General features: G+C 40.8%; 1 protein-coding gene across 2 annotated transcripts; it reads left to right on the forward strand.

The window, feature by feature from the left end:
- The first annotated feature begins 128 nt into the window (after window positions 1–128).
- Window positions 129–3,972, forward strand: NCBP2 (nuclear cap binding protein subunit 2). Of its 2 annotated transcripts, XR_003252213.1 has the most exons (5): window positions 129–396; window positions 494–675; window positions 1,411–1,549; window positions 2,164–2,305; window positions 2,405–3,972. XR_003252213.1 is itself a non-coding variant. In XM_026058083.1 (4 exons), exons 1-4 carry the CDS (start codon window positions 316–318, stop codon window positions 2,233–2,235), a joined length of 474 nt encoding a protein of 157 aa, XP_025913868.1. In that variant the 5' UTR covers window positions 129–315; the 3' UTR covers window positions 2,236–3,972. The 2 variants fall into 2 exon arrangements, 1 of the variants encoding a protein (XP_025913868.1); XM_026058083.1 differs by having other exon boundaries at window positions 2,164–3,972.
- Window positions 3,973–13,347: the final 9,375 nt, after the last annotated feature.

Raw genomic sequence — 13,347 nt, forward strand, 5'->3', positions numbered from 1 at the left:
CACAGCACCCGCCGCAGCACCATCCTCGCGCCGCCCGCTCACCTCTCGCGAGAGCCGCGCGCGCCCTTCCGCACCGTCTCGCACCGCGCCGCCCACCTCTCGCGAGAGCCGCGCGCGCCGCCCCGCTCCGCTCCGCTCCGCTCCGCAGCGCCCACCTCTCGCGGGAGCCGCGCGCGCCGCCCGCCGCTATTGGTTGTCCTCTCAGCGCCGCGTGTCACCGGCGGGCGCCGCTGAGGGCGGGGAGGCGGCGGCGGCGAGGAGAAGAAGAAGAAGAAGAAGAGGAGGAGGAGGAAGAGGAAGAGGAAGAGGAAGAAGATGTGCTCGGGGGGGACGCTGAGCATCCTCCGCAGCGACTCGTACGCGGACCTCAGCCAGTACCGGGACCAGCACTTCCGGGTGAGCGGGGCGGCGGCGGGGAGGCGGCGGGGGCCTGCGGGCCGCGCGGGGTGGCGTTGCGGGAGCCGTTGCCGCAGCCGTTGGCGTTGCCGCGCAGGGCACGCGGTACGAGCAGGAGCGGCTGCTGCGGAAGAGCTGCACGCTGTACGTGGGGAACCTCTCCTTCTACACCACGGAGGAGCAGATCCACGAGCTCTTCGGCAAGAGCGGCGACGTGAAGAAGATCATCATGGGGCTGGACAAAGTGAAGAAAACCGCCTGCGGCTTCTGCTTTGTGGAGTATCCTTGCGCGGGCCCGGCGGCAGGGCCCCGGGGATCGCCGGGGCCTGGGTGGACGAAACTGCAGGCTCGGAGTCAGGGGAGCATCCTCCGAGGGTGAAATTGCTCAGTCACTAAAACACCTGTGGGAGTCCTGGGAGGGAGAGGGTGAACATATACTGCCAGATAGAGGGGCTTCTTTTAGTAGGTTGCTTTCACTTTGATACTTTAAACCAGACACTCTTCTAGATGGTTGGACCCCATAGTGTAAGCATATTCTAAGTGCCTGAGTGAGCAGGGCTTTCTTTACTTGGAAGCACCCATGAAAAGTTTCTGTTAGTAATTCTGCAAACCTGTGAAGTATTGACTTCATAACACATAAGTCTCTTTAAAAGTCATTTTGCCATTGATTTCAGTGAGCTTACTGGAATGGCAAAAGTTGGCTCCATGACTAGAGCACTCATAGGGCTTCCCATTCCTTCTTTGATAATAGATCTTCATGCTATTAAAGATCACCGTGATACAAGAAATTGATATAAGACATGTATTTCTAATATGCTTGGATGCCTGTAAACTATTCGGTTTCACTAACAGTTTTCTCAGTCCCTGTATCTTCATAAAAGCAGTTGTTTTTAAAAGTAACTGAGCAAGAATTTGATTCAAGCAATTACTTGGTTTTGGAGTGCATTGGATATAAGTATGCTTTTCATATATTGAAATCAGAAGCCCAGTTCTTTTCATTAACATATTTCTAAGGTACTATGCAAGAGGAGATGCTGAAAACGCAATGCGATACATCAATGGAACCAGACTTGATGATAGGATCATAAGGACAGACTGGGATGCAGGATTTAAGGAGGGTAGACAGTATGGTCGTGGAAGATCAGGGGGCCAGGTAGGTTGTTGAACAGCCTAGTTCTTAAGACATTGGTGACTTTGCCAAAATCCTTGCTTTTGAATGAACAAACTCAAAACAGCTCAGGAAGTAGCAGTTTAAGAATTATTGTTAAGCAGTATGAATTAATCTCTGAGAGAGCTCATCAATGATAATGTTATCCACTAAGAATAAGAGCTAATCTTACTTTTCCTTCCCCCGCTCTCTCCCCACGCTCAAACTACTTTCAGAAACTTGTTTGCTGCTCGGGGATATAATGCTTATAAATAATCCCAGGAAATACAAGGCTGTCATGAACACAAGGCTGACACTTAGCTTGCCTAGAGTTGAGCAGATAGCAGTTGCTTTCACTGCTACAGCATGGGGCTCTCCACCCTCCGTTGTCTGTCTTGGTTAAAGAATCCCTCTGGGCCCTATTAAAATGCAAGTTAGCTTTGTATTGTATTCTAGGATTCTGCATGATGCACTTCACCTTCTGTTTTGTCAGTGGGCTACTTGTGGCCACTTACATACTGTGGATGTATTATGATGTGTTCTGATGGTGTAATAGTTCTTGTGAAATTGTTTTTCTTGATGTTTTTACTGGACTTTCCTTTTTTTCCCCCCTTTGTAAGGTCCGAGATGAATATCGGCAAGACTATGATGCAGGAAGAGGTGGCTATGGCAAAACTGTTCAGTGCCAGTGAATAGTGAATGACTCATCAGCCTCACAGGAGAACTAAAGCTGCACTGTAAATGTCATGAGCCATGAAGTAGGTCTGTTGCACACAAATTTAAGTAACTAGAAATTCACAGAAACTACTATCAGTGTTGCTGTGGTCACTTAGTGTGTTCAATATCTCTTCCTTTTTAAAGTCTAGTTACAATACCAGGATCCAAAGCATTGGAGAGTGCGTTAATACAGAGGACTTGGAAGCAGGGTTTTAAGCACTGGTATGCACAAGACTTTGGTCTCTAACTGCTGCTGTAACTCTTCAAAATAGAACCAAGATTTAACACTATGGTGCTTTCTTCCACTGGTGAAAACTTGATTATTCTGTCACTGGATTTGTTTACATTAGTATCACAGGGTAGAGAGGAGGGTTTATATATGTTTCAGAAATGAAAGGAAAAGACAAGGAGCCTGAAGGGGATGGGAGAGCAATTTCTAGGGAAAACTTAAAATTGCAGGTTTTCCTGAGGTTACTGGATTAGATCAGCCATGTAAACTGGTGCAGTTCCTTTGTGGAGCTAGTGCGTATACATGAAGGTCACAACAAAGCAAGCTGCAGGATGGACTGAGTCCAGGAACCATAAAGTAAGAAGCAACCATAGCAGATAGGACAAAACAGACCCTCAGAGTCTTCTACAAAGTAAAATGGGATTGTATAACATTTGTTTATCCATTTGACTTTGTGGAATACAGAGAACAGGAAGTTTAAAAGTTATAGTACTGATTATTTGCTCATTTTGGGTAGTACTAGTTTGCTTCTGTCTGGTAGCTCTCTACAGCCCTGATATTTGAGGAACAGTATATTCTGTGTACCTACAAAGGTGGCATAGAGCCAATTTCTACAGTTACCCCTGAAAATGGGATGTTTGAGGAACTATGTATATAAAACAGAGGGAAAGGTTGTTCTCAAAATAGATTTTTCCAATTGAAAGAAACCTGATTGCAGATAAAGGTAAAAATTAAAAAGAACCTGACTTTTGAGAACCTTACTTTCTACTGAGCATGTGGTGAGAATGATAAAATAATTGCAGGACTCTATAGTGTTTTTTTTTTTCCCCCCTCTGGATTGTGTTAACACTGTCAGTTCATGTGATGGGATTTTGTTGTACTGCAGACATAGGAAAAATAATCTGTGCTCACAACATCTGTGAAATTGGCCTGCTGAAATGATAGAATTGGAATGGAGCTGCTGTAGGTTTGGGGGGGTTGGGTATTTTTTTTAATGTAATTCTGTGTTCTTTGGAAACTGCAATTCATTAAGTTTTTCCAAATATTTTATTGTCTGTAACTTTTTAAAAACCTCTAAAATATCAAGTATATAAAACTTGATCTTTCTTCATTGAGGATATTGTTGAAAATCTTGATGTTTTTCTTGCATACAGTTTGTCACAATTGTTACTTTAAGTTGGAAATGCCGTAAGATAAAATATTTGCAATAAGACTGCTTACTTAGCAAGTTTTTTTCTGTTTTTTGGCACAAAGTTTTAGAGTAGAACTAGATCTTCAGGATCACTTGATCCTGGTTTGCAAACAAGACTTTCGGCAAAGCTATTTTTTTCTACGTAGTGCATTTGATGATGAGTTTGCAGCCTGTAATCTGCTCTAGGAAACCTGTGAACTTTATTTTTCACTGTATCGGATTTTGTATACAAACTTGCCTGTACTCAAAACTTTAAGTCACTTTCAAATAAAGTTGCAACAGTAAAATGGATTGGTTTTGTTTTTGGTTTGTTTTAACGGAATTGGTGAGAGAAATGAGCTGTATTCAAACTCTTGACCGCATCCCTTATTCTAGTGTCTTTTAAGATGAAGAGAGTGAATACTCCTTTGCTTTGACCAGATTTTCAGTCTTGTTCAGTTCTCAACCGGATGCTGAAAGGTGTTTGCATAATGCTCTTCCTTCTGTTACTTTTGGATTACAGAACAGAAATTAAATGAGTTACTAGTATTTAAGTGGATATGGAAGTCCTTGGTGTGTGGCAAGTAGTTTTCAAGGTGTGCTTTGTTATAAAAAGAGATTTAAATTTATTTTTCATTATAAGTGCTGCAAGACAGTCATCCTCAAATTAAACGGTGTCTTGCTGGTAATGGAGTTGATAATAAGGTTTTCCCTCAAAAGCAGCCACACAGATCATTGGTTTTTTGCTGTTTACACACAGCATACTTAGCAAAGACAAGCTGACTGTCATTAGAACTGATTTTAACAGTAAGCAAGTTCTGTTTATATGCACATCCCTAGAACTGTAGAAGTTAGGTGACTTATTGGTACCACGCTCTCCTGAGATCAAGTCATGGAATTAGTTTAAAAAAATAATAAAAAATGAACCTTCCTCCTGAGTGATTAACCAAGCACCACAGACGGTGCAAAAGAGCAATGTTACGCTCGCAAGATGACCTCCTTTTAAGATATATAACCTTTGTTGAATAAAGCAGGTGGTCAGGCAACAGCTAATATACATCAGTTCAGTTCTAGGTGATGCTGTCTTTAAAGGTAAATAAGCATTAAATGTGGCAACTAGCAATGTGAGGTAAGTCCCTTGAGAACAATAAGCTCTCTATAAATTGTGCAGACTAACAGACCAGACATCAGGGGTAAGTCTTGAAAGAAACCTCTGTAGGCATCAAAAAGCCATATTCCCCTTCACATTTGTTATTCTGTAAGGGTAGTTGAAACAGATTAACCTGAGAGGGGAAGTTCCTGGAGATTGCCCCAGCAGGATGGCTACTGGTATGTAATTATATAATTAAAGATCCCTGTTAGAGATATTCAGTAACTGATGGCAGAAAATTCAGATGGTATGCTTGACAAGCAACTTCTGAACTAGCTAAGAGTCTAACATCTCTTAGCATATAGCATGGGTGTTCTATGTAGTATATAAGCCTATTTGGAAAAATTTATAATGATTATGTTGCATAAAGTCAGTATGAATAGCATAATGGCCTATTCATTGAGACCTATCACTGGGAGACCCGTACTGAGCTATATGTGTAATGGCTGTTTCTGTACCAGTGCTGAAGGTGATATGACCATGTGGTGGTGTATTTCAGAGGCACTACATCTGGAAAGAGGTAGATGCTCTGAGGTTTCCTTCCTCCTTAATCTCTGTGTATCATCTGCTATCCCCAAATGACAGCTGGTCTGTGCAGACTGGAAAGCAAAGGAGAGGAATGGATAGGACTGAGTAACTACCATTCTTACAGAAGCCAGTTTTTAGATGGATTGAGGTGTCTTTGGATTCACCTCTGACTTATTTCCACCCTCTTACAACTGTGCAATTTCTACACCTTCCTGGGAGGGTGTAGAAAGAAGAATGAAAAAACAGTTGCTATTGTAAATCTCTTCAAATGTGTGAGGGTTTTGGCAAGTCAAGGTGTGTGGATTTCGGCAAAGTCTTTTGTTAGACTAGCTAGTATAGCTAGAAAGGAAGCTTTGTAGCATGCAAGTGTTTCTTCAGATTTGAAATAGCAGCAAGACATTAAGTGCAAATACAGACTGAAGACAATTGCTGGGAGTTTATTAGCTATGCTTGAGACAGTAAGGCAGAAAATTGATACAGCTCCCCTTGGTAGCGATACAAGCAGTGGAGGTGGAGAGAGGTGAAGACAGCAAGCACATGACCCCTGGGGCTGCGCCCCTTCTCTCCTTTGGGAGATGAAAGAGGCACATCTTTCTTTGTGGCCATCTCAATTGTGAGTTTGTGACTCGCAGCTGGACACTCTTGCCAGTGGAGCCCTGGTGGCCTGGGAAAGCACAGTGAAGGGAACAAGTTCTCTAGCTGAGACAGACACATCATAGTGAATAGAGTTTGGAACTTGCCGATTTTGATGGTGGCCCTTAAAGAAAAGCTAGAGCTTATCCTCAGTGGATCAGAGCTGATTCCCTCCTGTTTTGTCCATAAAATAGAAAAGTAAGCTGGTTGGAAGTGACTTTATTCATTACTGCCCAATTTCTAATGAGTGTGAGGGGAACTGCAATGATTAAAGTGATTTATTAGCAGTAGTGTGATGATGCAGGCCTTCAATGCTCTTTTAATATAAGAAACAAACGTAAAACTTTGCTGTATCTTTTTTTTTATAAAAATGGGAAGTGTTTTTGTTTTAAAGTGAGTTTTTTTTGTTATGAGAAAGGTTTCAATCAAAATGGGATTTAAGAGCACATGACATGTTATGTGAAGTCTTAGTATCTCAAAAGTGTATGTAGAGGAAATTGCTCAAACCTGGTTTGATCGTGCCTACCCTAATCAAAATCAGATACAACTCTGCTGAAGCCAGCACTGTATGAAATAAACTGAATTCAGTCCTTACAACTTCACCATAGGGCTACATTAGCTTTCTTACATGCCAGTTCGTTGTGATTCTCTTTTGGAAAAACAGGCTTCCCCTTCAACTTTTTGACATGCTAGTTCATTATGACCATATACTTTCATAAAAAAATTTAAGCTTTATATTAGCTTTCCTAAATACTAGTTCATTGTAATTGGGTACTTTTATGGAAGTGTATCCATAAAGAAGTATCAGCAGCTGAGAATATGACTGGAAGCTTAGCTATGTCTTGATGGAAGAGAGGTTGTTAAAAATAAAAGCAGTGACAGCTTCAGTCTCTCCCTCAGACTGGTGCAGGTTCACAGTAGGCTGATTTGCATGGCTCTTTTCTGGCACCAGTAGCTACAAATAAGATTTGTATTCACAGTATTTCAGTCTTTGTGTAAAATCAATAGAGTGTAAATTGGAGTATTAAGTGCCTTCATTTTCAATGTCTGACAAAATAATCTCTGTCACCAGTCTACCCCGCAGGCTAGTTTCAAGGTGGTCTTTGAATTAGTCAGGTTCTCACTACCCTGTGCAGCAGCAAAGTTCCTGTTCAGGTCAGTGCCAATGCAACCACTGTTGGTGTTAATGGAACAGTTCTTTCGCCACAGATGATTCTGAGAGACAAAATGATTAAAGTATTTAAGCCAATATACAGCACATCATCTTTCTTATTTTGTCAGATGAGACTTTTTGTGAAAGTTAAAAATTGATTCAGACTTCTACTAAAATCCACATGGTTTGTAAAAAGACTTTCATCTTTACAATCAAAGACAATACTAGTCAAAAGAAAGCAGTCCACAGGGACTGAACTCTAATCAACTTATCTTGTGTCAGTTTGAGATTCTAAAGCACAAATTGTACCTTGTGCCACAGTAAAAATAGAGAAGAATTAGAGCAAGCATTTTTCTTGCTGATGTCTGGGATTTCTGCTCTCAGCTGAATGTATTTGATACTTTCAGGTAGCTGTAAACCTAGGGCCTGATATGACTGCAGGTGAAGTACCAAAATATTGGCAAAGACTGTGAAGAGAAGTGTCTTGGGCTTGGAGCATCCTTATCACGTTTGGGGAGTAATGGCCTAATTTATTAATCATCTGCTTTCATGTCTCCTATCTGTTCCTATCTAACTGAGCTTTGCATGGGGGAATGAGCTAAACTCAAAGCTCCTCAGTAATAATGGTCACAACTCCTCTGTGCTCACTTTTGGGATAACAAGATGGTGTAAATGTTTCTCATGGCTCGGGAGAAGGCTTCCCTGCCCTTGTCTAGCTAAGATCAGTGTAGAGTCTCAGCCTGTGATTGACAGGTGTTCTCTCTCCATTACTGCTTCATCTCTTTTTTCCTGTCTCTATCTAGACTCCAGGTGACAGAGGGAGCTTTTTCAAGGCTGGCCAGGTTTTTATCCCAAGGTTTCAGTACTGATGCAAACTGAAAACAAGGCTTGTTCCTTTCTCAGAAAGAGATTTGCTCTTCCCAGACTGCATGAGAAGCCGTAGCAAAGGAAAGAGCTGGCTATCTAAGGGACAGTTTGTTTTTGATGGTCTTGTACTCAGTTTTAAGTCATTTCTTTATGATTTGTATTCTGAGGTAAACGGCTTTTAGTATAAAGCTCCTCTGAGGCTCATTTTCATTTTCAGACCTTAAACTGATTGAGCTATGAAAACTAATAGAACTTGCCTCTTTCTTCTGTCTCCAGACATAGCCATGACCGTTGCATGAGGAGACACCATAGAAGTTTAGTTTAAGTTTATTCAGCAGATATGTCATGATCTTGTCTGTCCCAATGTACAATCTGTGGCTTACAACCTCCCACGTACTATACTTGGTGTTACTGTGTCTGTCAGCAAATTTCCTTCTGTGTGCCATAAATCTATTTTTCAATTTCTTCTGGCAGGTTATGAAAAAGAACTCTGTATTAAATAGAAGCTGACAGGTAAATGTATGCAGCTTGTCAAGACACTAGCTAGTGTCTTAAATGTCTGATTTGTTTCTGCAGAATTACAGTAATCCTTCAAGTTCTTCACGGACTTTTTTATCTATTGCTTCAGAGTGTCTCTGTGGGAAAGTACCCTTTCTTTATCTTGCATATTTTTGATCTGAGGCATAAGGCATATGCTGAGTTTGAGAGGAAGCCTGTCGTGGATGAGAAGTTGAGTCTCTTGGTCTCCTAAGTCCTAACTCTAACTGCAAGACTGTTTCCCCCATCTGCACAAATGTATTTCATGACACAGTAACATGTAAGTGTAAGGAGATCAAGGAAAACATACAGTGCAATTTTCACACGTGGTTTGGGAAGATGAGGGATACTTGCAGGATACAGATCAGCTCTTCTAAGCTATTGCTACAAAAGAATCATAAATATCTTAAGAACAAAGTAGAATTCTAGGGACATGAATCCTCTCCTTGCAGGGCTGACATTACTTGCTTCATTTTAATAATGCCTTCTGAAACAGTTGCAAACATCTATGCTTGTCTTCTACTAGCTTGATGGTACTGTCATCCCATTTTACAGATAGGTGACGGTTGAGTCAAGCCTATGTTTAAAATTTTTCCTTTTCATTTCGTCCTTCTCCTTCCCCTGGAGCTCCTTAGACTTGATTTCCAGAGGGTGCTGACTGTTTCCAGAGCTTGGCAATGGAAACGGAATGGAAACAGAACTCCATAGAATGGCTTAGCACATGAATCCCTCTGCAGATTGAAGGGTTTTGGTTGCTTATCGCTCCTTTGTGCTGTGGCTAAATTTGGCCAAAGTAGTAACCTAAGAGCGCACAACCTGAATGACATGTAGATATTTGCACATTTAAAGGCCAAATATGAGTTGTTCCTGCTTTAGGATTTTATTGCTTTCAGAGTCCTACAACAGACAGATACTTTTGAAAACCGTTTCTTGACTGTTTAAGAGCATTAGTTCTGGCTGAAAGTTTTTTGGCCTCCCGACAGCTTTCTGTTTGCTCTTCAATGCTCTCTACTGGATACATTTTATTCTGTTCTCTTCCAAGAAGGTCTAGACAAAGCCAGTTGCTTCTGCCCTGGTATGAAAATCTACCACTGTCCCAGAGGTTGTATAAGGGGTTGAGTCAGGATGTCAGAAGCCAAGCTGCACAGAGAGAAATTGAAATATTTTCAGTCAAAAAGAGTGTGTTTGGGTTAAGCATTACTGAGTAAATGACTGAGAAAACCACCTTTCTTCAGGGCCTTGAGGATGAGTATGTTTCCATATATAAGACCATATCTTGTCTTTTTTTTGTTTTTAATTAGARCCATCTGTATGTTTTGAGTTGGTGGGGGGGGGTATTTGTTTGTTTGTTTGTTTTTTGAAGTGGGCCATTTATTGAGTCTTCTGGAACTGACCTTTTTTAATAAGGATGATATTGAACCACAATTTATGTTATTTCAGCTATGATTGAAAGACTCCCCCCTCCCTCCCCCCGAAGAGTTCCCTTGAAAACAAATGGGAAATAAAATCTTCTGTTTTGGTACTTCTCTGCTTACGTGCAACATAAATCTCAGCATAAATTAGCCTAATTGAGTCTGCTGGTAATAAAGTTTCTGGACAATGAAGCTTTTCCCTCCTGCATCCATCTTCCCCTGCAGCACCAATTTAAGGAGGAGATACTGATTTCCTAGTTGGAATAGGAGCAGGGCCTTAATTTACAGAGGTGTGTGTGGATCTAAAATCCATCTTTTGTCTTTCTGAAAATATAATGCTCCATTTTTAATTACTTTGAAGATCTTTGCAAAACTTCTTTAGTATTCAGTAGCAAAAATTCCTCTCTACAAGGAGAACTTTTCCATTGACTTACATGGAAGAAGCTGCACAAGGAGATGATTTCAGCAGACTCTGTTTCATTCCTATCAGTATAGGTAAGAACATGTTAGGTATTAAAAGTTTATACTGTCTTAAAGTTGTAGCTCACTTGCAGTTTGAACTGCAACATGGTGAACTTGTGTCAGTTTTCTGACTTTCTTTCACTAGTCTAAAATAATGGTCCAATTGTTTTTTATACTTTAAGTGTCCTTGTATATTTTCTTGATGAACAATGTTTCTGCTTTAAGTAGAAGAAAAGTTGCTGGTTTGTTCACTGCAATTTGATTACAAACTGGTGCTTTTTGTGTGTTTGATTCTCTATATTATCACTGTTTTGCAAGAGCTTTGATTGTTTTTTAAGAAAACAGAACAGAATCCCTGTCAGCTTGTCACACTGCCACAAGATGTCATGAGAAGCCGTGTCTGACTTCAAGATGAGTGTGCTCTGTGAATCTTTGGCAATCAGCTAAGCCAAGGGGTTAATCTGGAAAGATGTTCTGAAAGCATGTCATTTCTCCATACAGCTAATGCAATGTCTCAATTTCTTGAAGAAACTCCGTTTTGTATTAAGATTCTGCTGAGAACACAAGTGACTGATTTAACAGTCTTCTAACATACCCTAAAGAAAGGGATAAAACAGCCTTGAGGTTGCTTTGATGTAGCATGCCTGATAATACTAAGCACTGTACAACCAAAAGTTCTGTGTGTAGTAACCATGATTTTGTATACTGCAAAGGACCGGGGGGGGGGGGGATTCCCCCCCCCCCCCACTCTGATTCATTTATTCCAGAAAGAGGAGACGTTTTTCCAGGGACTGGAAGGAGCTTTTGCACACTAAATCCGGGAATGTCCCAAAGACCCTGCACTTTAGCTTCTGCTTTTAAATTTCCAGCTGAATTTCATCTTGGAAACCTATATATTATGTTGAAAACTGCTTTCGAGCAGCAGCCTTTCCTCCCTGCAATGTTCTATCCCTCACAACTGTAACAAGAAGGTGTTTGGTATTGTCTAAACTTGCTATAGGGAAACTCAGCAGGGAATTTTTAAGTTATATTTGCTTTGCTTTGCCATCCTTCCCCCCTCCTCTCCCCAACTTGAGTGATAGGGGATTTTTTAATGCATTATTTTATAGAGTGCAGTCAAGTCAGGAACTTAACTGTATCTCCCCTTGAGTTCAGTGAGAACTATGTGTATATACTAGAGTACAGAATGTGGGTCAATGTACATTCTGTAACTTATTTCTATATAAATTAGACTGCAAACCCCCTGGGAGTAAAGGATTAACTTATGTTTGTGCTTGGTCTTGGGCATGTTGTCAGCCCTCAATAAAAAGAAGTCTGTGGTTCATTCTACCCAAAGTAACTTTAGAGTAATCTCACTGGGTTGGACAAAAAAGTGAATACTCAGATCCCAAATGCAGAGGTACGTGTGCAGCACCTTCCACAGTAAAATTTGTTACCTCTAACGCTGACCAGGTACTTGATATTCACTTGCTTTTTATTTCAAGGCTTTACACAAAATGCCTTTGCACTTCAAAATACCTYGAGAGGGAATGATTAATACATCTGAGCATCAGAACAATTTTATCTAGGTTCAGTTAACAAAAAGGTATCTCACCTGCCAAAACTGCTGGCAGAAGTAAGAGCACAAGTAGCTACAACAAAGTCTAAAGGCACCATAAGGATCATGTTTCTGTAGAAGAAATGCTGCCACCTTTTGATGGTGCTGCTTATCTCTCTGTGAGCAGCTGATTTCAGAGTTTTCACAGATGATGGAGTGTTGGGTTGTGGGGCAGGTTGCACTTTGCTGCATAATGGAAAGATTTCTGTTAATGATTCCATAATGTCTGGGTGAAGAGCAGTGTATTTACTTTGTATCCTCTTTTGCATTTAATATTTATTTAATCAACACAATTCTCATTGTGGATAAAAGTACTGACATCCCAGGAAGCTTCATTGATTTAGGTGGGAGAATTAACTGAATAAGGTCAACACAACTGCAAATTGCAATACAAAACACTCTTGCATGTGAATCTAAAGCACTGCAAAGCTGTCCTGCTTGATACTGACATCTAAGAAGCTATGTGCAAAAGGACTATAAGGAATGGATGGATTAAACAAGATGCATCTCATTTCCTTTTTTTTTGGGAAGATGTTCCCCACTTGTTCTGTCTGGCAACACCCGAGGCAGTAGAGGCACAGAGGCATGTCTAATTTTGCTGAGTTTCATTTGCCTACTTAAATGACTCATTTGTTTCTCTATCTTATGTGTTTCAGTAGGTATGGTTCAGGTTCTGGGTTTCTTAAGGGAGCAGAAGTTTGGTGTTGATTTATAGCAGTATTTGCATCACCTGCCTGTCTCTAATAGCTGTTCCTTTGGTAAGCATCATAGAGGTTTTAGCTGCCTTTCAGACCCTTAGCTGCCATTAGCTAATATAAAAGCTGTTTAAGATATCTTTATCTCGTTTTCTTCTTGCATATGTATAAGATATCCCTTATTTGGACCTAGTACTTGGTCAGCACAGGCCCTTTGTAACAATTATTATCTATTCAATTCCTTTCTTAGATCCTTTTCCAGAAATCTGCTTACCTGTGTGCAAATTCTTGCTTGTATTTTTATCCATGTCTGGACATTTTTAGCTGTAGAGTGCATACACTGAGGCAAATTTTGCTCTTATTTACACCTTTGCAAGTTTGAGAAACATTTTAAGATCTTTGGGGATAGAAACTGGTCTGGGAATGAATTTATGATTGGTTCATTCCTTATTAGGAAACAAAATCTGTTTGTATGAGAACTAGTCATTCYGTTTCTCATTATGCTGTGACTTGTCTTTCCAGTTGAGCTGAGTACTTCACAGGCTGAAGTGCTGTGTGAGCAGCGCACACCTCAGAAGACATAATGTATTGGTTGCTGTCAATAGGGAGATGAATCGAATTGACCTGACTAGATAATTTTAATCTCTTTCTAG

The sequence above is a fragment of the Apteryx rowi genome, unplaced genomic scaffold (genome assembly GCF_003343035.1).
Source record: "Apteryx rowi isolate R43461 unplaced genomic scaffold, aptRow1 scaffold_142, whole genome shotgun sequence".
Taxonomy (NCBI): Eukaryota; Metazoa; Chordata; class Aves; order Apterygiformes; family Apterygidae; genus Apteryx; species Apteryx rowi.